The 24,531-nt window shown below is 40.9% G+C and overlaps 1 protein-coding gene across 2 annotated transcripts in view; it reads right to left on the bottom strand.

Moving 5' to 3' along the window:
• grid2 (glutamate receptor, ionotropic, delta 2) overlaps positions 1–24,263 on the bottom strand; it is a 427,565-nt gene extending 403,302 nt beyond the window's left edge. Inside the window, exon 1 of one of the 2 annotated variants that reach the window (XM_046387650.1) lies at positions 23,153–24,263. In XM_046387650.1, coding sequence (XP_046243606.1) covers positions 23,153–23,240 — 88 coding nt within the window. In that variant the 5' untranslated portion in view covers positions 23,241–24,263. The remainder of the gene's footprint in view (positions 1–23,152) is intronic. The other variant, XM_046387649.1, reaches the window with a different exon arrangement.
• Positions 24,264–24,531: the final 268 nt, after the last annotated feature.

Here is a 24,531-nt window from a genome sequence, read left to right as displayed (position 1 = left end):
TTCTATTCTTCTTTTGCTGTTTTTGAATTTATACAAAACATTGTGAAACGTCATAAACACGCAAAACAGCTCATCATCTTCAGACACGTCAATGTGTGTGTACTATGAAATCAGATTCTTATCAGACATCTTTCCTCCTTACGCACACACACACACACACACACACACACAAACAAACACTGACTCACTAAGACAGATGTTCACAGTCAATAAAAGAGGAAGAGGGTGAGGAATACTGTTCAAAACTTGTTGCAGGGGCAGAGGGCAAACATGGTTATGGGGTATGTGTTTGCTGATTCTAAATTTGAGTTGCCAGTTGGCTTAGTGGCCTTATGGGATGGTTTGGTTTCACTATGGCACAATATCTTTCTTGAACTAAATTCTCCCTTTGAAAATTGTAATAGCAACATAAAAGAACTAAATCTCCTGATATCCTGCCTGTCTTCTCCTTTCTTTCCTAATCACAGCCTTTCTTTCTTTCCGCAGGTATAATTAATGTGCTGTGAGAATAATTTTGTTGTATGGATCAACTTTTATTTCTTACATGCAGAAGACCTCTGCTTAGTTCTTTTTTGCCACATCAAATGATAGAGGAGACTGACACAATACATTCATGTATCTTATAATTTTAACATTAATTCGTTCATTTTAATATTAATCTGTTAATGACTTATTCATTCTAATTGCCCTCAGTTCTCCTCCGATCTTTTCAACTTTCCTTTTTCATTTTCTCATTTTTCACTCCACATGTCTCTCTATGTCTTACCTACTTCCTCCAACCCCTTGCTTTCCCTGTTCATCTTACTTTTATTTTTCCCTGCTCCTCTTCTTAGCTCTATTTTTATCTCGCCTATTGCATTCAATGTAATTTAAACACTGGTAGACCTCTGAGGTAACTTGAGGTAGAGTCAAAGACCAGAAGTTGAACTGTTATTATAACAATATTGTTCTGGGAAGTTCTGAAAGGTAGACAGTTAACTAAAAGTGACTAAATAAATTGCAGGTATTTTTTACGAAAATCCCGAGTTTGGGATCATCGGCCCATTATCTCTCTCTCTGAGGCCTCAACATGTTGACACCCATCGGTCAGTAAACAAACGGAGGAGAAAGCGAGGACAAAGCTACGCCGAAGGCAATCAAAATTTAATCTAAACAGGTTTAACAAACACTGGGTAATCAGGAAAGCCAGGAATAACAAACAAACAGAAACTAAATGACAGTTTTATAAAAACGAATCACCTTTCTGTATACTTTGTCTGCCAAATCCTTTCATTTCAGCACAGATTCCACATGATTCACTGGCCTTACTGCACTGCTAATCTCTTTCCCTCCCCCTCTCATCAGTTTATTTCACAGTCCACTTCTGTTGCTTGGAAACTTAAGAGAAAACCACTCTGAGAAATCATCTGTATTTGTATCAGAAGCTTTGTACCTTAATAATTACAATTTTAGCATGAATAAAAGCCATTAGTCAAAATACATGTAACATAATGACAATTTTGGCTTCAAAGAATGTCTGCACTTTTCCTTGTTTAGCAGTCATTCACAATATCATGTGATTCATCTGTCACCTAAGTCTGGGCTGAATAGATTGCTTGGGCTATAGGACTGGAATGGGAAGAAATGCCTATAACAATAAGGTCAGACAAATACAGTGCCATACATTTTTACATACACAATACAGACAAAATTTGGGAAGGGGGGTGTTTTTCAGGGGTTGGGATCAGCCTCTTACTTCCAATCAAGGGAAATCTTAATGCCTCAGCATACCAAGGCATTGTGGACAATGCTATGCTTCCAACTTTGTGGTTTGGGGAAGGTCCTTTTCTATTCCAGCATGACTGTGCCCCTGTGCACAAAGCAAAGCTCCAAAAAGACATGGTTGGATGAGTTTGGTGAGGAAGAACTTGACTGGCTCGCACAGAGCCCTGGCCTCAACCCCAATGAACACCTTTGGGATGAAGTGGAACAGAGACTGTGAGCCAGGCCTTTTCTTCAAACATCAGTGCCCAACCTCACAAATGCTCTACTGCATGAATGGGCAAAAAAAATCCCACAGAAACACTCCAAAATCTTGTGGAAAGCCTTCCCAGAAAAGTGGAAGCTGTTAGAGCTGCAAAGCTGTCTATGCATTTAAAATGCGATGTCATTAAAGTCTCTGCTGGTGTAATGGTCAGGTGACCCAAAACGTTTGACTACACAGTGTACTTTAGGCATGGTTCAAATAGACAAGAGAGTGAATATCAGTGACAGGTTTAGTAGTTACTTGGTGTGACAGTCCCATAAGTCGCATTCTAATTTTTATTTTATTTTTTATTATTTTCCACAAAATGGATGCCTCCGATGCACCTAGAGTCTGTAAAGCAGCTTTGGCTGAAAGTGGGCCAGTTTTCTGTATGACATCAAATTAACATTTCTCATCAGTAAAATCCACTTGCAAGTATTGGAAACCACCAACTGATCCAACCCCGTCTTTCTCTTTCTGCCATTAGCCATTTTTACATCACGAGCTATTTAAGAAAAGCCTGTTTCAGTCTGTAACGCTGCTTTTGAGAAATTATGCATCATGATGGACTCAAACGATCTCGAATGTTGCAGCTCTCGTATTTGCATACTATGTCCCACATTAGCAAAATCCCAATCTCACTTTACTGCTTTCTGCCATTCTCTTTTACAGTCCCTCTCCTTTTTCTAGCTGTGGTTTCATTTCTTCCTTTCAACTCTCAGCTGTGTTTCAGTGCTTTATTTATCAGTGTAACCATTAAATTATTCTGTGCAAGTAGTTATGTGGGTATTATGAAATACACAAGAAAAGTTTTCAATTAAAAAAATAAATAAATAAGAGAAGTTTTCAAAGATCATGAAAACTAAAACTCTAATAATTTCTCTTTATTTAAATAACAGCGCTCGTCGATGTCTTATGAGTATCGGTCTTATCTTGGCAAGGCCGGAATAAGAACTGAAGGACTGGTAAATTATTTCTGATGTCTTCATAAGGAAAAAGAAAGAGCATCGAGATCTGTGAAGCAAATTAGGGCTGTGGATTGTCAAGAACATCACAGCACTGTTCCACTTCCCTACTGTGGCTCACATTATAATAACATTTGTTTTTGGCAGTGCTCTACTGGTAACTGCGTGTGATATGTTGCGCATGGACGTAATCTGCTTTAACTCAACAATGTGTCTTCATGCCATGTGTTAAGTAAGTATATATAATGTATCAGTTTTAATAGAAGAACAAATTAAGAAATGATTTAATGCAATGTGAACACATTACAAAGTTCTCTACTTGATGTCAGCCTAACCTAATGTTATGTGTAATGTGATCAGCCTCTGTCACAGGTAGATCTGATCTGAGACAGTGGTTTGCAGGACTAAATTGCAGTGAGAGTGGAAGTAATCACAATGAAATAGTTTTTGGGATGCTGATTGCACTCTAATGGCAACAATGAGGTGAATCTGTGTCCATATTCTGCTTTGGTGAGTCACAGTAAATAGGGCTGTGTCTCCAGCAATTAACAAAAATGAAGCAGTCGTGCGTGTGACAGTAACACTCACGCAGTGCAATGCGCAGTCTTGATATCAAGGATTACTTGGCTTTATTCTCACTTTCCCTCCCTGCTAAAACCAAGAAAAAAATGTGCAATGCACAGTCACCTCCTGTGTTATTTCTATTGCTTTATCAACCTGTTATCCAACCTGCTTTAATGGAAAATGTTTTGGCCAATAAGACCTCTGGGAAGCATTCTGTGGTGGATCTGCTCCAGATATTTTCAGAGTGCAGTGATGAAAAATAAATGTTTTTATGGGATAAGGTAAAGGGCAATTTGATTGGGCATAGCCAATATAGTCATTCTAAACAAATATCAGTTACGATGCACTCTCATGATGCTGTGAATTATGCACCACTGGCTCAAAGACCTGTTTCAAAAGAAAAAATAAAAAAAAAAAGGTATGTGATGCTTGCCAGCACAAAAGTACAGCCCGTCATTTGGCAAATAAACTCCCTGGACTGTCACTTAAAGGACAGTCTCAGTAAGCTATCTTTCTGCCAAACATGCCATTACACAGTTTGTTTGATTAAGCTAGTGAAAAGAGCTTAAGTTCTCAATTTTTTAGGCTAAACCATGACACAATGCACCATGCATCACTGAGCATCATTCATTTTTCATCTGTGTGAAAACTTACTACAAAGACGCGTTTAATCACAAAGTCTGGGAAAAGAAAGGAGAGACAACATACAAACAACTAGAGTGATGTCAGGAAGAGATAAAAAAAACAAACTGGTAGACAGTCAGTTCATCCCCAGTCCCCAACTCAGATTGACCCTATCAAAGATGCTATCAGACATACCAAAGAAGACAGAAGGAGACACCAAAAAAAAAGAAAACGTTCTTTTCTTTCCCTTCTCTTATAACCTGTTTCCCTTCTGCTGTATCTCCCAGCTAAGTCCTTTTCTTCCCTCTTCCCATCTCTTTCATATTTGAGAAAGAAGAAAAAGAGCTTATTGTAGTTTCAGTAATGGAAAATGCTGCTTCTACTTCACATAATCTCTTTGGTCTGATATAAAGTGAGAGTAAAATGCAAAGCCCTGTGCTACGTTTGCTTAGTTTTTTATTTCCGCGAGATGCTGAAGAAGGGCAGACACCACACAAAAGAAAGAAGAAAGAGAAAAAGTGAAAGGGAGAAAATGTGCAAATTGAAAGTGAAGAAACCTAAGATAGACACTGATGGCCAAAAATCCTTTAACCATTTCCCTACCTTCAAATTGTTTGTATATCTTTGTTCAGCTTCCCCTGTGCTGTAAAATAAATGTGTCTGGATTTGTTGTTATTCATTGTATTTTTATTTGTTTTACTTTTCTAGTCACTGTCTCCCCACTAGGATTATAATAATACATGAAGATGGCTGCATATTAAAAATATCACTTTAGCAGTATGAATTTAATAAAGACGCAGGGTTGCGGTAGTTAATAAAGAGTTCACAGGCAGCCAGTGTCAGTGCTAACGTTAATGTCACTGATGCAAAAATATGCATTTTCAGTATTACCCTTCAGTGAATGTCTTTAAGGATTAAGAAGACATTAAGCCAGTGATTATTTTTCCCTGAATTCTTATATTAAGACAAGAAGAAAGTGGCCACTCAAGTGAGTTAATTATAAAGTAATTCTGAGAGCAGTGTTTATTACACATAATAGCAATAAAGCTATTAAACTTTCATAAAATAAACTAAATATGGAGTACAATCCAGTGTGTATCTAAATAAATTAGTGACTTCCTTCATGAGAACCCTGGGTGCTAGAATTAGCTGATTTACTAAATGATATAATCTGGCCTCTGAACAGCTGTCATTCAACTACAATTCAAATTTTAGAGTGGAAAAAAAATTTGGGGCAGCATCTACAGCAAGTTAGACTGAAAGTGATGTATCAATCCTGTGCTGCTTATGCCATTTGTTCTCAGTAGTCAAGTAAGGCAAATCAGGTTGGCTCACTCCATAGCTATCACACTTGATGCCAGTGACAAGCGCCAGCAGCACCTAGCCTGTATGAAGCCAAGGCAGGTACCTGACAACACCTCATCAGGTCCTATTAATGTCCTGCCAAGACAGATGAAGAGACAGACTTACTGGCCTCATGAAATTGCAGTCAGTGGCACAGGTGACAATACTGCTGGTTTCATTTACAGAACAGCTTCCGAGTTCGTATGATTTTCCCATGGAGATAATAACTGTAATAAGAGCTCATTTAAACCCAAAATTTTAGATAAATGCAATGCAGTTTCACAGATTAAAAATTTATGGAGCTACACTTTGCCTGGTTTTGCGCCAAAAAGTAAAAATAAAGATCCTCACTGGTGTAGAAAGACAGCCCTCACCATGTGCCCCTGCTGGACATCTACATCTAAAAAGCGGATTCACTTAAAAGAAGAAATAGTCACATTTTTTGCTCATTCGTACTTATCCTGAAGGGAGAAGACAGTTCTATTAGGATAACAACATTTGAAAAATCTTTTTTTTCCCCTGTAAATCTTTTTATCTGTTTCCTGTGTAATTTCTACTCTTCTACTACAAAATGTTGCAACAGCTTACACGTGATGTCACTAGCCTAGTTAGCAAAAATATTGAAATGAAGGAACTGTATTATATGTGGAGTTACGGAGCAAAGAATTTAGTCAACATAATGAAGATAATAAGCATTATATGTTTTGAGGACATGTAGTGGTGAGATCTATCTGTTGCAGTCTAGGCCGCCCTCTTGATAAGAGAATCACCTGAGAGGATGGAGAGGAAGAAGGCTTTGCAAATAAGGAATGAATTTACTTTTTTTTTTACCTTCAAAAAAGGTCACAGAACCCTCTGGATCTCCTGGAAACCAGAACACCGAAATTAAACTACTAACCCGAAGTGGATACAAAATCACAGCTGAACCATGAAATGACCTATAAGAACATTATCCTCCACAACTGTCAAAATATTCAGCATAGCGGGGTGTAAAGCAGGACCTCACAAAAGTTGGCATTATGTGAAAGAGGGACTGCTTATCATTGCTCCACTGAATATTTTCACCCAAGGCAACTGGCAAAGGCAGAAGCCCAGCTCAACTGATATAAGATAGTGGTGCTGAAAGAGCATGTACTCTATCACTCCTGTCTCACCCTGCCAAAGGCATTCCCCTCAGACTACAGTCACTATCCATTGCATAACAACCTAAAAAAGCATGCACATAAACCAGAAACATCCAACCATATGTCTTAAGGCCACAGCACAAACACACTGTTGCTTCTTGGAATAAAGTGTGTGGTATGTACTCATTTCTGACTGTCAAGGACATCTTTATCCCACTGCATACCAACTACTAAAATCAACATAATCCCCCCAATGTCTGGAGCTTTTACTAAATGCAAATTACAGCCCCAAACTTTGTAAGAGAAAACTGCGTCACAGAGTTCTGGCTTTTTCTGCGCTATACAGCATGTGGCAGGATTGTTTAAGCATTTATTTCCTTTTTGTTTTTGAAAATCTTCACCCAGCCTTTTGCTGCCACGTGCACTAATGCCTTAAACATTGAGAAGCAGTACTGTGATGACAGGATAACCATAAATATACATACCACTTAGCTCCAGGCTCGTATTCTTAAAATGTGCAGATTTTTCATCCCAGGAAATGTTACTTTGGGTGCAATTGTACATCCCTGCACACATTCTGTAACACTTGATTTGAGTTAAGAGGGATTATTGATTGTGTGTCTTGTAGTTTATAACTTCCTGGCTGTTATACCATACTTAAACTGAACCAGAGAGAGAGGTTTTGAGATGAACTGGCAAAATAAATAAAAATATTACACTGTAATGCATATACTTTTGTGCACATAAAAATTCCAGATAAGAATAATAGCAAAACATAAGCAACACCAAATCCCACAAATCATTAGGAAAGTGAAGTCATTCATCTGCCTATAGAATAATGTGGGATGGAAGAGGTCATTACCACCGTCGACTGTGAATTCTCATCAAAATGACAATGTGCCAAGTTTAAACCACTGCTTCAACAGATCCCTGACAACACGGAAGAAATGTGAACGAGGGCAAATCAAATAAACCCAATGGGACTTTTAAACATTATTTCAAATGAGCAGACTACATAATTAGCTGCTGTTTAGCCACTTCCCACTGGAATGCATAATGTTGGCTCACTTTTCACATTTCGTGTAACCTCTCGCTTCTGCTGTTTCTCTGTAGCGAGGCTACGTTTCAACAGTGCTGCGATTTCTCCCCTTAGGATACTGAGGCCCATTACAGTTTTTTTTTTTTTTTTTTTTTTTTTTTTAAACACTGCAAACTGCATAAATTCCCAGACACAGCACGCATGCACTGAGACCTACTATACACATGAACACCCAGGCCAACTTCCTTAATATGTTCACAGTGTTGAGACACACAATTGTACACTCATTCAAACATACTGTAAAGAGCTCCGTGCACTGAGGTGACCCTAATAGTACTCATACAGTATGAGAGGATGCACACACGGCTGATTTGGTCTGACTGCACAGTAATGTGCTGGGGTTAGATGGCTGTCCAGTGTGCATAACCCTCAGCAACTACACGGATATGGAAAAATAAGACTGTCTGTTCTCATATTCTGCTTCTCTGCTGAGCTGCACACCCAGTCCTGTCTGGCTGTGCAGTGGAGTGTCTGTCAGTGGAGAGTCTGTTTGTGTGCATCGGCGTACGTGTGCATGAACAGCTGACTGCCCATGTCTACCACTTCTATGTGTATACTGTACATCTGCTAAGTATGTTCAAGCATACAGACACACACACAAATAAACAACATCTGCAATACTGCTGGGACTCTCCCACAGGACAATTTCAGTCTAACTCATCAAAACGCATTTTAAATTTAGCACTTCTAATCACATTTGTTTAAAATTGTGGAACTTATGAGACACACATCAAATTTCAAAATGCAAGATTATCCATTTTTCCATAATGCCACAGTAATCCTCAGTGTGTTGCTCCGGTACATATTGTATTATCCTGATGTTATGGTGTTGACATAATGCAGTAATCCACCTGAAGTCCTCTCATTCACGAAAATGCAAATGTTGTGAGCAGAGCACAAATCCAGGACGCAGTACACAAAAATGTTAACAACAAACTGCTACAAACTGCTAGCATGTGAACACGCTTTGGTGTCTAAAGTCAGTTCCACTTTAGCATGCTGACTCTTGCTACCTTGTAGCCACAATACACACATCTGCTCTCACTCTCACCGCTAAACCTTTCATGAATTACACCATTGTCCTATTGTGCATGTCCTGTTCTAAGCTCTCCGAACTCCTGTGTGTGTGTGTGTGTGTGTGTGTGTGTGTGTGAGAGAGAGAGAGAGAGAGAGAGAGAGAGAGAGAGAGAGAGAGAGAGAGAGAGAGAGAGAGAGAGAGAGAGAGAGAGAGAGAGCACTCTAGTTTTTGGATAATGACAGATCGACCATTTGGGAGTAAAAAATAGAAAACAAATCGGACTGACCTATCCTTACAAGCATTTATACGCATACACAAAATACGCCCACTCACACGCTCTGTGTACATACACACACGCACACACACACAGGTCACCGGAAATCAGTAGAATTAATATGACCAAAAACAACAATATCCTGACGATTAGAGCTGGGACCTTCAGACTAAAGAGGATTTGCAGCTTAACTTTTTAAGATTTAGCCATACAAGACTTATGCTCAGGACCACAGTGTAATTGAATAAGACATTTGCGTAAGGATTACCAGTACCAAGCTCTAATTCTTTTTATTCAATACAGTGAAGAGATATTTTCAGTCAAGTGAATAATGGGTAGAAACAACAAAGGTAAAGGAATCACACACTCTCTCTCCCTCTCACTGGGATGAGCTTTGAAGGATGAAAAGGGTAAGCAAAATAGAGAGTTTTTAGTTTTGCTCACCCAAACATTTCCCTATCACATACATCATGGTGCCCAAAATGCATTAGTTGTGATTTTACTTTGTGCATTTGCTTTAAACATTTCAAAGGCCCCATCTCTTCTAAAACCAACACATAACACATTCCCTGAAGTACACAGCTTTCCCTGAAGCCATAAAACAAAGGCAAGGTTATTGTACTGTAAACCTATTTTATTGAGCCTATCTGAATGAACAAGTACACCTTGGAGGCTCAGGAGGCAAAGATCTGAAGAAAATATTTTATTTACATAGGAAACAACTGTATTAAAGTGATAAAATTTTAACAAAAACTTACACAGAAGATTGTTTACATTATAGTAGTATATGCATATTCTTTGTCAGGATTTGCTTTGTGTTACAAATATCATCTTTTTCATAGCAGACATTCTGACATATCACAGCAGGTAAAAACAAAGGTGAAATTAATAACGGTGATAATGGCTGCATCCCAGCAGCGCACATGTACCATGCATGAAGTCTGACTGGTGTGGCTTCCTGGGACATTTGGATAAATCTGGCTCATTGTTAATGTCATTATTTCCAAATGGGTTTTCTCCTGCTATGACAAGTCAAAATGTCTGCCATGAAAAAGATATAATGAGATCTGTAACAGCGTGAAGACGTAAGCAAGTGAGCAGATCTGCACATTTCAAAACAAAATGGTGATGATGAGGATGGCAACGACGATTATCATTACTAACTGTTTTTTATATCCGTTTTCTGATATTGAAGCTATCAGTAGTGGATAAATTAGTTCACTCAATAAGCCCAGCAAAACAACCTATAAACCTTCCTTTCTGAGAGGCCATATTTCATCTAGATCGATCAATAGATAGATAGATAACTTTATTCATCCCCAAGGGAAATTCTCTTTGCTGCATATGAGTTTTAGGAGTACGTGTCCAAGTTCCTACTTCTTCCCAGCTACACTAGACATTGAGTATTGTCTGTGGCAGTACTTAGGTATTGCTGTTACTGGTGTTGTAGTCCTGACTTTGCTTGCAGAAGAAACTTTGCCTCTCTCAGCGTATGAATGACTACAGCCAGGAAATGTTCTGTCAGAGAGATTCGAACAATAGGAAGCTGGTAACAAGCACAGCAAGTTCCAGATATTCCCAGAGAATAAAAGAAGCAGAATATAAGCTTGATTAAAAGAAAAACAGATGTGCATTTCCCTTTGATTGCAGGTCTGCAGACGGTTAAAGAGCCTGGAGTGAGGACAGTGCACATGTGGGCAGGAGGGGCATGCAGAGATGAGACGGCTGAGACAGTGGAGTGAAGAAAAACAAGCGAAAAGCAAAGGGGGGTGAGAGAATGAGAGCCCAGAGGGCTGTCCGCAACCAAGGAGGTTCTAATGATGCTGTCTCAATAGCAGATTCTATTCTGAGAAGTGCTGGTTTTACTTGAGTGTACTCTGAAGTAAGACATCTCTTTGGGGGTTCCTGGTTTGGGATTATGGCATATAGCATGTCTTTACAAAAATGCATTGGTTTTACATAAATATTATTGTCAGTTGGTTCCCAAATCTTTAGACTCAGTGGATATTTCGACTGATCAATAGAAATCTAAAGAGCAGAGATATTCTGGGACAGTAATGAAGAGGACTTCCAGCAATGCATTACAACTAGGTCTAGAACACAGACTGATTGGTGAGGATCAAGGCACACCACACATAAAACTGCAAAAATATGTCCCAGGAACCCCCCCCCCCCCCCGCAGCACCTACCACGTAACCCATTTAATCTGGATGCTGTAACTACGTGTAATCAGCACAGAAATGCAGCCTTGATCAATATGTTAGCCTCCTTTCTAGCAGTCCCAGTGGAATTCATTGCTGTAAATAACAATGAAGTTTTTATTCAACCTGCTTGAGGACACACATTTGTAAGCTATTATAAAGCTGTGAATTATGTCACATTGGGGGCAGCTGAGAGACAAGCGCTTGCAGATTTATTAAGAGCTAAACACAAGGGCTGTACATCCACTCAGAATGACATGCCCTGTGTATAGAAAGTGGAAGAACACTCACTGTAAAATACTGTCATATGCTAATGGTTGAATCATTTGTTTTAAAGATGCTTAGCTGCTAACTACATTTTAAGACATGCCAATGTACAAATACAATAGGACCTGCAGTAAAGCATTAAGACCTGAATCACATTCTCATCACGTAGTGCTGTTTGAATGGCCAACACAGCCAATTCTGGCAACATACTGTTAGGGTCCGTCTAACATATTTATTATTACCTCATGTTGCTGTAACGGCATGTAGTGTCTGCATAAATCATTTCAGTGGACAGCTCTTTAGCCTCGGGTTCTATGTTGTTGCAATCTACTGTACGCTGATCTGCATGGATGCACATAGACTGTCGTAAACATGTGGAGCAATTTATAGATCACTCACCAGCACTGTACATGCTGAGCTTTTATAACCTGGAAGTGGAGGACAAAGCTGTGAAATAAATAAAAAGTGTTCACTACATTCATTTGTAATGTATTCGGAATGCATTCTATTATATCAGCAGAGTTTTATGTGCACATTCCATATGTTTGATAGTACTTAACTCAGTGCAGACTAAACAGTGTTTGTTCACAATAAAAAATTGGTATAGCTATGTCTTTGTGTTAAGTGTCTGTTCTTATCCACAACAGCCAACATTTTGATGATAAAAGGTAAGCGCGTGTGAGCTTGAACTCATATTTCTTGCACTGGAACCTTTGTATTTTCACTTCAGAAGGGTTGAAGGTAACAAAAGAGGTGTGCAGGTGTTTCAGAAGTTCACTTATACTTTTGCTGCTGTAAGTCATTGAGAATTACAGCTCTGCAGTTACACACATTTACAGGGCAGAAAGAGCATAAGTGCATAATGTAGCATGTACAAACCCATAACCCATTCTTCAGATTTGTGATTTAAAAAGTTAAATCACAGTTCGCGCAGGTTAACATTAGTGAATAACCACAGTAATCTGATACTGTAGGTGCTGGAAGTCTTAAATTATTAATGTGGGTGAGAACAAGTGGTCAGTTCTTCTACATCTGCACACCAAGGAGAAATTTCAAAGTACAAAAGTGAAAACCACATGCAAATGTATGCTCATGCTGATCTCTCCCACTCAATTTGCTGATTTTCTCTTTCAGACTATAAAGGACGGGGCACATGCAGGCAGTTTTGTGACATGTTGCCAAGTGTGCCTGACAACCAAACAGCACATTACAATTCCACGACAGTGATTATCAAAGTGTTTAACACCTCTCAGTTTCAATGCGTGTTTCTGTAATCACTGACAGCATATTAAATATCAAGGAGGAGGCAGACACAAAGGAAAGAGTGTAGACAGGAGGGAGGAGAGCGATGGGGGGAGGGAGAACAGGGAAGGCAGGTACAGAGATTAAAACTAAAGACAAACAGGCAGAGGCAAAAAGGGAAACAAAAGAAAAAATGGACCAACCGAAGAAGAATGAGACAACGAATGAAAGAGTTGAAGTGAAATTGAAAAAGTGTGAGAAAGAGAATAAAATCAAAAGGTAAAGGAAGATACCCTGGAGAAGAGTACAATGAAAGCATGTAGAAGAAATGACTACAACAACTTTAAATTTACAACCCATAAACACATGAGCACACATATACATGGTGATATCATGGTGTCAACAGAAAAAATATACATATTTAGACTATATTTAGACTGCAGCATTCAGAAATACCTCAGGCAAGGTGACCACAAGTTCAAACTTTGTCAGGAGAACTTAAGCAAAGGTTTTACCCGAGATGGATGGAACAGAATAACAACATTTCAATTTTCATTCAGGTGCAACAATTTGACCTCATTCTAATTCTCAGTGTTACATCTCAATTTTTGATTTTCAAGTGAAAAGGGAAGTGATTGTCGATTGGAGGCACTGCTGCAGACTTGACATTTCTTACATCAGGCATCAACGACAACCTGTTATTCCTCCATTTTCAGACAGAAATGTGCAGCATCATTTTATTGTCAGCTGTACAGTCATAATGTTTAGCTTTGCATTATACAGCTTACAGATTCTATTGCCCTCAAGGTAGATTACATGCGTGAGTTTAATGTTACACACACTGACTTAGTATTACCATATTTTATTTTCAATAAACAATCCAAACGGTTTCATCCTAAAGAAACCCTGTGAGGAAAATGAATCCTCCAAAAATCATTCGCTCCTCTTGGTCACTACTCTTTTTCACTGTGAACGTACACAAAAATGCAAACATGAACCGTTCAATTTGTAAAGAATCATTTTAATATTAAGTTTATACTTCTGTGTTGAAGGTTTTTAAGACAGAAACACCATGAAAGGATTATCCCCTACATAGTGTTTGATGAGAGCTGTGAGAGTGTTGAGAAAATTAACAGGTAAAGTGTGATATAATTAGAGATTGTAAACCATTACTGCGTAAACCTCGCTCAGTAAACAACAAATATGATTTGTGGTGTGATTAATGAAGGCAGCAAAGCTATCAGATGTTGAGACACAGGGTCATTCAGCATGATGTGAATGTTGAGAACATATAATGTGAATTAATGAATTGTAAGCTATTAATAGCTTCTCAGCAGCCTTGAGCATAACAGTATTTTTTTTCTGTCAAAACCACAGCATTGTGGAGAAACATGCACGCACTCATGTTAAAAGGCTGTAGTACATATTGTTTTATGACACCATGTGGTTACTTCTTGGGTGCGTCTTTATGTGTGTGCACAAGGATGGATGCTTATGTGTGTGTGCCAATGCCATACTGACTACTGATTTTGCAGTGCTATGAAAAACACCCTGGCCATGATTGGTAGGGGCAGAGGAATAATTCAGAGCTGAGGCACCGCAAACAACTTAAGCCAGCACTCACATACATACACATGCATGAAGACACATAAATCTACACACCCATACATGGTGGCGTGTGCCAATACGCACAGAATATGGTATGGAGAAAAAGAAAACACTTGAAACGCATGCAAGTTCAGGCAGTATGCATATTACTGAATGCATGAACATGGTTACACATATGCATGCCCGAGATGTTTCATAGATACAATTCACACACAAAGACACATTTTATGCACATTCAGGGCACCCTCTTCCCCAGGGAGACAGAGAGGGCGGCTGTAAATATTCACTCTACTGCAATGCAGGAAGTATAGAATGGATACACACCATACAAGGACTTTTACACCCACACAAGCCATAGAAATGTACAAACATGCACTCACATGTAAACACACACACAGAATTGATAGTCATGCTAGTGCTTCTACTTTTTTCTCGATATTAGCATGCTTGCACACCAAGTATTTTTCCCAAAAAAGATTTGTGCTTTTGCTATGGTATTACTCTACTGTTTGTTCAACATGTTAGTGTTTTGATCATCTCTGAATGAAATTTGTCAAAGAGATGATTAATTCCACGGTGTGTGGTAGCATGATTGGCAGGCGAGCTGTGCGAAATGCGAAATGTCTCCATTCTGACTTTAAAGACAGATCAGCACACATATGCAACCACAGAAACAAATTATGAGCAAATAGAAAATTGTGTCAGTTCAAAAGCACTCAAACCCAGAAACAAAGAGATATCTTTCTCTGTAGTGGCTACTGTTGTACGAGGAACAAACTTTTAGCCGCTGCATAGCCTCAACAGCCAATCAGCTTTTCTTTCCTCAAACTAAACGTTGAGCAGAAAATGTCTACATTTAAAACACAATGTAAAGAGTACAAAGGCAAAGTAAAAGTCTGCTCTTACATTTTTAATATTTATAAAATCAGTGGGTGTTTCTGTATATGTGCCTGCTCTATATTGTTGTGGCCAAGAGAACCCAACACAGTGCAGTTATCAACTGCAAATACACAAACATGCTGCAAACACACACAACACACCAGAGAAACACACTGCAAACACAGACTAGAACAATAAAAGAGTTTTCAGAGAACTAACTCGAATCAATCATCACTTTTCATGCCTAAATCTGATCCACACGATCAACAAAGGCAGCGAGCACTTGCAAATCACAGGCAGAAAAGGGTGGGTCATTCATTCAGCAAACTATGAAAAGAAAATTGGTGCCCAGCCAGTGGCCACCCAACTTTGATAACTTAATGAGTCACAAACTATGGTAAAAACAAGCGTGTCCAAAACATGTTCAGCTCTGGTGTCCTCAGGGCGGCTTCTGTTGTGTTTTTAACTTGCGCTGCCTTTCTCTAATGTGTATTGGATATGTTATGGGCAGGACGGTGCTGCAGTGGTTAGCACTGTCACCTTATAGCAAGAGGGTTTCAGGTTTGAATCCCTGGTCTGGGCCCTTCTGTGTGGAGTTTGCATGTTCTCCCTGTGCCTGCGTGGGTTTTCTCCGGTCTGTCCGGCTTTATCCCACAATCCCAAAAACATGCACATTAGGTTAACTGGCTACTCTACGTTGCCATTAGGTGTGAGTGTGAGAGTGTGTGGTTGTCTGTCTTTGTGTGTCGGCCCTGCGATTGACTGGCGACCGGTCCAGGGTGTACCCTGCCTCTTGCCCGTAATTAAGATGGTTTCTTGATTTGGTTGTATTTTGTCTATTTGCATGTGTTCCCTTAAACTGCAGTGTGTTGAGCTCTCTTGGCCATGTTGGTATATGCGTGCACAGAAGCGGTTCAGTTCAATCTCCACAAAAAGCAAGCTGACAATTGTTCTGGTGAACAACAAGGGTTCTTGTCCTCAGATGACATTAAGCGTGCATGAATCCGCGTGTGTCGACCGGATAAACACAAGCACGATACAATCATCCGGGAACAAGGGCCTGTGTTGTACAAGTCTTTCCAAGGCCATCTGGTCTGTTCTACCTGCATCACTGACTGCTGTGGTGAGATGAAGCACCTTTGGCTGGGCTGAGTTGTCTCTGCTCGCCTTCATCTGCAGTCAGCCTCAGACAAGCAATCACACTTCTTCTCACAGCTACCTGTCAGTCCATCTCAACCTCAGAAATACACACACACATTTACTGTCTCTGTGGCCTGGTTAAGGGTTCTGCCTCAGTGACCAGGTACAGACGTCAGAGCTGCTGTCTGTCTCTTTCCTTCACAAGAGGATGCACAACAGTCTTGAGTACCACACAAACATACATAAACCAGACACACAGTTTGCACCTCTGTAAATCATATTCGCTCCCACACACACACACACAAACACAAAACTTCAGTGTTCTTCATCAGGTGAGGTGCTGAATCTTCCCAGTCAAAGAAAGCATGGACCAGCACATCTGTCAACGCTCATAGATACATAACTCAAAAGATGTGAAGCGTTTAACACACACACACACACACACACACAGTCTCCACCCCTCTGAATGGGTGCAAAACTGCAGATTTAAATATGTGTATGTGCACGCACACACACAAACAGAAGTTGACAGTTCAAAAGAGGAAGCAGTGTTGACAGCTGTGAAACTCGCAGACAAAACCAGGCTGAAACAGCCATTCACACACACACACTGAGATGTTTAGAAATCCTTCTCCATGGAAAAGACTAGAATAGCACCAGAATGAAAGAAAAACCAGGCCATGCCAGGACAAATCTCCCTCTCTGTTTTACTCCCCCCTTTTTCCTCTCACTGCACAAATAATAGAAACCTCTCATTCTGTCTTTCAACTTTCCATCTGAATAACAGAAATCCTTCTCTTTCAATCACTGTTGTTAAGGGACAGAGGCCCTTCACATCCACACGTGTACGCACTTCATAGATCCAATAATCTATGGCTGATCCCTTCTTCATCACCTTAACTGAATGGGGCAATCCAAAGGATAACACAACATTTCTCTCTCTCTATGTCCCTTTCATCTAAATGACATGAGTCTCTCAAAGCTTATCTTGTCCACAGGACAGTGAGAACTGCACTGCCAAGAAGGTCCAATAACAGATTAAGGAACCACAGCTATATTTCTGTATTTAATGTGTATATGTTTTGACAAACTTGACATAAATGAGGGGAACTTTCATTAAAATTTTCCAAAACTAATGACCGTTCTAATTTTGATTAATGTGGTCCATGCACCACTTGTTTATCGTGCATCCACAGTTTCTTGCAGTTCTAAAATGGTCTTTGGAATGTGAGAAATGTCTAAAATCTGTGTCACCTAACATTAGCTGTCGTTTGTGTTACCATAGATACTGTGGGTCAAAATATGAAAGCTAAAATCAGCACTAGAGAGCTGGAGCTCTAATAAATGGATCTCAGTGGACCTCAGTAATTAGTGTGATGTCACACTGGGACCACACACGCTGGATTATGCTATGTCTGATGTTGACAAATTGAGTATTACAAAACACAAACAGTAAGTGATAACAAGCTGAGTTGGTAGAGATAACCATGATACTTAAAAAAAAAAGAGGTACAGATATTGTATTAATAATACACATACCCAACGGTATCATATAAATAACCCAATGTTAGATCTTATTGATTTTTTGGTCTTCAGACTGCTTTTCACTATTTATTAAGTGTAATTGTTCTTTTTGTATGCTATTGTTATGGTTACTGACTCTCTCCATCTTTTTTCATTCACATTTGAGTATAATTCAAAGGTAACATGGTCTGTAAAACCAGCAGAATCTCATTTTCTGCATTTTCTCCCCCTCTCATTCTCACTGTCTGTATTCCTACACTGTCAAATCAAGCATGTACTGCATTTGAGAAGTGCTGCACAGGTGCTTTTTAAACATGACTTGACAGGAATGGTTCCAATCTTTCAATGATTCAGCTAAATTCTTGAGCACAAGTTATGGAAAAAACTCAGCAATGATAGATTTTCACGCACCTGATTCTTTAATACATCTATTGACGCTTTGTCCTTTGTAAATTTCACGGTGCACAGCAAGATAAATGAAGCCAGATGAGTGTTCTACCATGACTTCAGGTCACAGGACACAGTCTACAGAGCCATTGGGCACATCACGTTATTGCTGGCCACATGGCAAGGGAATGATCGAGCACGATATGACACGACATGGATCATCTAAAAACGGCTCGCACTGTCTTCCGCTGGTAACTGAACAGTTGTATCACCTTGAAAAGTGGTTGAGGATGACTGCTTGCAACAACAACAACATTCCTTTCCCTCTATCAAAGTGTTTCATCATTCAGTTTCTTCTTTTCTGTGAACTTGTCAGCAGCAATAAGAAGAGAGACATAACATAACCACAGAGAGATCTGTAAAATTAAGCTATATTACATAAATACATCAAGCCACATGAAGCCATCTCATATCAATTTCAATATTCCATAGCTTTGGTATTTGAAACATGCAAACAGCTAAGAATGATATTAATCTGTGGGCTCAGCTCAAGCATTAATATGGGCAGGATAAAGCTAACATACTGGATCTCAGTGACTGCTCTAAGAATGCTGCGCACAGGAGAGAGAAAGAGAACTGTGCCAATGTGAAAAATAATATGAACCACAGAAAACAAGGCTCATTTGCCGACTTCTTCGCCTCATCTGTAACGCATGGTGAGCCAGTGGCTGCACTCTGACACACTGCGTGGTAAACGCCGGCGCAGACCCAAAGTGAGGACTTAATCTGGCTGCATAAATCACAGTGACTTTCTGAGTGTAACTAATCAGGAACACGCACAACCACACATACATCCACACTATGGCTCCGTCTCTCTCTCTCACGAAACACATGTCCATCCCCACGAAGCGCCCTTATAAAGCAGAGGACCATTGCCATGCAGCACACGATGCAGTGATGGCCAAGAAGCACACAGACACCCCCCACCCCACCCCACCCCCGCATGCTGATCATTAGAGAGAGAGAGAAAGAGAAAGAGAGCACATGAGGAAGACGGGCGAGGCGGTGATGGCAGCTCCTCAGCAGCTCAATCAAATTTAATGCCTGGACAGTGCAAGATGAAAACATCTGCTGGTCACTGATATTAATATCACTGAACTAAAGGCAACTGTGCGATAGGATGCCACAGGTTTGCAGTACAGATAGCTAAAAACTGCGTCTGATGACAACAGAATGTGTATCTTCTCTTCCTTTGTTCTCCATCTTTTACTTTCTCTCTTCCACCTTATCTCCCTTTGATATACATCACTTTGCCTGTCTATCTCTTTTCCTGTCTCTCTCCCTTTGCCTCATTCCATCTTTAGCAGCAACAAAGAGATTAAAGAGGGATTACTTTTGACATGTCAATGTGATGCGCCTGCTGGGTATAGTACTTTTTTCCTTTCTCATGCAGTCCTAAGTCAATATGATGCACATACACAGATGCACACAGACACATCTGCATTGTACAGGCTAGAGAGAAGAGGGAGCAGGAGAAAAAACTGGACTGGTCTTCATGGATAGAAATTATCTCAGCTTGCAAAATGCAAAATTCTGAACTGCAGAAGCCACTGAGAAAACAGTGATAGCAAGTCATAATACTCTTTCCTGCATTCGTTTCTGCTGTAACCATCCCCTGGTTTATCTGCTTCTTCCAAGGTCTGCTGAAGAAGTGAGAATAAGGGAGGAGGGGGGGATGAGTGAGAGGTGGACTGAGAGAGAGAAGCAGAATGTAAAAGATTAGCATTGTTTTGGGAGTGAAAACTATTTGCTGTGATTCAAAGTACTTGTGGCTAGCGGGGAAATGAACTATTGATTAGAAATAAGGTGGAGGAGAGAGAGTGAGTGTGTGACAAAAAACACAAATAAAAGCAAGCAAGCAACCAACCGCCCATACTGATCCTTTGCCCACAACCACACAAAGAGACTTACATGCACATATGCTTGTTCATGCAAAGGGGGTAAGTAACCAATAACACACTGCTCAAATGGAGTTGTAACTAAGCGAGAACACACTCAGCCAACCAATAAACTACACACAGCATTCACTGTCTATTCTATTAATTGGTAAGCACTCACTGGCCTGGTTTCCACTCCAGGGTCAAGGAGGAATAACTGGGTTTTCTCATTATCTGTGTCACTAAATTTGCTCCTCAAACATATATCTGGGATTTGTATGGATTATGCTGCAAACTGGAGGTGATTTGAGAGCCTCTGCTTTTGTAAATCCCATGTCTGCACAGTCTAATTTTACCTACTGACTCGTCTAATACAGTACACCACAATTTATCTATCCTATCCTATCCTATCTATCTTTATGTTTACCGTCCACTTTGTATACAAATATAAACATGAGAACACAAACCCTGGATACTATAATACCACTATGAATACGATAATGTATCTATTTATTTTTACTATTGAATATACAGTGTAGTATTTTTAGGTAATAATGGATTGACTGGAGTACTGCTGCAGACTTACAACGGGGTTCCATATAAACATATAATAGGTATTCTAGCAAGGCCTGTAATAAAAGTCACCGTGCTAGCTAGCAGCCATTCAAAAAAAAATAAATAAAAATAATCATGTTTTCAGAAATGTTCACAGGCTGGTACACAATGAGAAAGCCATCTATCCTCTGGAAACTGAGAATCCTTAATATGCCAGTACAGAAAAAGCTCAAGGAAACTTAGACATTATTAGTCAATCCCATGGAATCAATATTAAGAAGATAAAGCAAGTGAGACACCATGTCTGGAAACAACTATATAATCCTAGTTAGTGTGGATACAGATAATAGAAAACAGTTGGTGAACATATAGAGAACACTGACCCACTTTCAGGAGCTGAGAAGAACCTCAGTGCAGTTGGCCTATATATAGCTGAAGATCCTTGTCTTCAGCTATATGGAGCCTTGTTAAACCTAAAAATATCCCATAAGCCAGGCCACATTGCTTACAACCATATGACCAGAAACGTACAATCATCGAGCAGGTTAAGTTTCAGTGACTTGCTGTGAGACCCCTGCAGAACGAGTGGCTGCTGTTGGGATCAAACCATCCAGTCACAGGGTGATCTGTCAAACCACTGGATTACACTGCCATCCCCTGTGGGGCTACAGCCACAGCTTACAACCTGCATGTAGGGTGAGCCTTCTGCAGATGTGTCACTCCACTAATATTCCATCATCCTTCCTTCTTGTCCAGCACTAAAATGTCAGTACAACCCAATTTCAACATCTTCAAACAAAAATCTATGGCCACTTGAAGCCAGTTAAACTACTAGTTCATAACTAGCATCATGTGTAACATTTGGTCTCCCCAACAGAAGGTTTCAACCTGGTTTGATTGGCAAACCACCTGCATTTTCCATTGTCTGCAAATTAGATAACACACATTCATTGCCGACTCAACCTGTGTAAATCCCATCCGTTTGGCCATGATGCTGTTGTAAGTTTGATATGAAGTATCCTGTTGGTCTAGAGCCCAGAGAAGACCTCAAACTGATCCAGCCCCTGGCAAATTGGCCTGGGGTGTACTCTGTAAATCAGCTGGCCAGGGCCTAAGTGGATCAAACAGGGGCCCAGTCCTCCTTTCCTGGCAGGCTAATGCAGTGGGTTGGATCGGTGGTTTACAATGCGTAACGCATGTGTTTGAGTGTGCAGATCTGTGAATGTGTGTCTGCTGAAACGTGAACGTGATCCATGGGCCATGTGCATAATGTGGTCAAAAACAGTTCATTGCAGACAGGTGCTTATCTTTCTGCTGGGGTGTGTGTGTGTGTGTGTGTGTGTGTGTGTGTGTGTGTGTGTTTGTTTCCTCCTCACTCTCACTCACGCTGCACCTACACAGTGCTCTCTCTCTGGTCTGTCGCCCATTCGAGGCCACCAGGTTGTGCAACGATTATGTGTGCCCACCACCACCTCGCGTCCTCGGTCTCATCCTGCAAGACACGCTCTCCTGCGTTCCCTTCCCTTCTCTCTCTCTCTCTCTCTCTCTCCCTCTCTCTCTCTCTCTCTCCCTCTCTCTCTCTCTCTCTCTTTCCCTCCCTCCCTCCGAGCCGGAGGCGCTGCTACATCGCCTGAAAGGATACGTTCCCTGATGTCGAAATCACACTCAAGACAACAGTGCCACACTTTGCCGGTGGTGGTGGATGGCCGAAAAGACGTTAGGACATAAAACGCTTTTTCCCCCCCTCCTGGCACTGCAGTAGCTCACGATGTGGAAGGTGGTAATGCCATTGTGCTTCAGGAAAATATATAAGTGGAAAATTTGCTGCCATGCAAGGTAATCCTTCTGCCCTGCAGGGCAACATCACGCCATCCTAAACCACCTGTTTTTCGCAAATCCTGTGCGCACCCAGCCATTATATAGGCCTGTGAAATTCTAGGAAAACGTTGCACTCAGTGAATAGTCCCTTTACATGGGGTTTACTGTCGTTCCTAATCAATTCACATGGCTATTAATGACTCTGACCACCTGAAATAAATGTCTATCAAGCAAGTGGAAATAACTTAAATGTAAACTTCATGAAACGATGTCCACAATGGCGCATAACAGATCTCCAGTTTATTATTTCACCAACAAAGAAGTGGACTTGCCAAGAATAAAAAATATCGACTAGAAACCAATTTCAAGTATGGGATTTTGCTGTAGATGATGCCCTAATCTACAATGGTATAAAAGCCCACTCATTACCACAGGGCGTCAAATAAATCACCGGCAACGATGTGATTTAAGCAGCGCAGCACATATCGAGGTTGAAACCTCAAATCTGTTTCCCGAGAGACGCACAGGGAGCCCTATTGTAGACGCGAATTACAAGAGGGAAAGCGCAGTAACTCACCGATGTGGATGATTGAATCCGAGAGCGCCGACTTCCACTGCTGGCTCCAAAAAATGGCAATGAGCAACATGGCCGAGATAACTTTCATGTTGTCCAGATAAATTTCCCCCCAGAAGCAGAGAAAACCACAGCTCTCTCAATGAGAGTTACAATCCCGAGAATCGGAGCTTCTTTATCTTTTTTTAGTCCATCTGTAGGGCGGTAAAGGAAATTCCCTGTACTGTGTGCCTTGAGATGTGCTTCTCCTGACGTTGGACTGTGATGCTTGTCTGAAGAGGAAAATAAGTAGAGATTCCTGGGTAGTCACAGACTGGTACCCTGTTGAAATTCCTCCCAATATTAAATCATATTCTGGGCGAGCGGAGAGACGCTGAGCCGCAGAGAAAACAAACCGCATCCGCCGCGTTAAGGCGAACTGAGTGGCTGGAGGATGTGGCCGCTCATTTAAAGCAATAAAACCATTCGATGAAGTGAAGGAAAACCCAGTTGTCTTGAAAAGCAGGTTCTGTTACAATGACCCGTGATTCCCAGCCTTTCAGTCCTGGCGACGCAGTTCCCCCCCCCCCTCCTGCACCAATCACCAAACCACCACCACCAGCAGCAGCAGCAGCAGCCTCAGCGGACCAAGCCAACGGCCAAAACTTCCATTTTCAGGAGGAGCTTTTTATTTTTCCTTCACTTGGCTCCTCTTTGAATATCAACAACGCCAGAACACACGGACGATCATAGCGACTTTTGTTGGACGAGAAAGAGATGCCAGATGATGAAAAGCCCTGTCACATGGCATTACCACGGAGAGGTACCATTCCGAAATTGTCTCTAGTTTCCCGTAGAGATGAGAGTAACACCGAGGAAGAGAGAGCTCTTGCACATAGGTTAATGAAAGACAGATCCAAAGCCACTCTTCTTTTATGCGTCAGGAAGGGGACAAGTGCAGGCTAGGCTATCTGGAGAAAAATTAACCGAGGATGCGCGCAACGACACTCCGCACTCTGTATGCGGGTACTCGCGTCAGTCCCAGCACGCACGGTGGCTGGTGAAGAGGAGGTATGCCGCGTCCGTGTGGGAGAGAGAGGAAGGGAGGGAGGGAGCGAGAGAGAGAGAGAGAGAGAGAGGGAGGAGACCCAGGAGAGAGAAAAAGAGAGAGAAAGAGGCTGCAACTATGAGCAGCAGCAGCAGTAACCAGCCGGGGCGGGCATCTACTGTCTGGAATTACCTTGGAGAAAGAGAGAGAGAGACGAGATGTGCCTATCAGTGCGGGCGGGGGATGCAGAGGGGCGTCTGACAGAGAGACAGACAGATGAAGAGAGGGGTAATCTGCCAGGTTTAGCGCTGCCATGGACACTTCAGGAAGCCATCGACCCGCCTTCTACCTCTTA

Source organism: Scatophagus argus, chromosome 4 (genome assembly GCF_020382885.2).
Source record: "Scatophagus argus isolate fScaArg1 chromosome 4, fScaArg1.pri, whole genome shotgun sequence".
Taxonomy (NCBI): Eukaryota; Metazoa; Chordata; class Actinopteri; family Scatophagidae; genus Scatophagus; species Scatophagus argus.
This window is presented reverse-complemented; position numbering and strand designations above follow the sequence as displayed.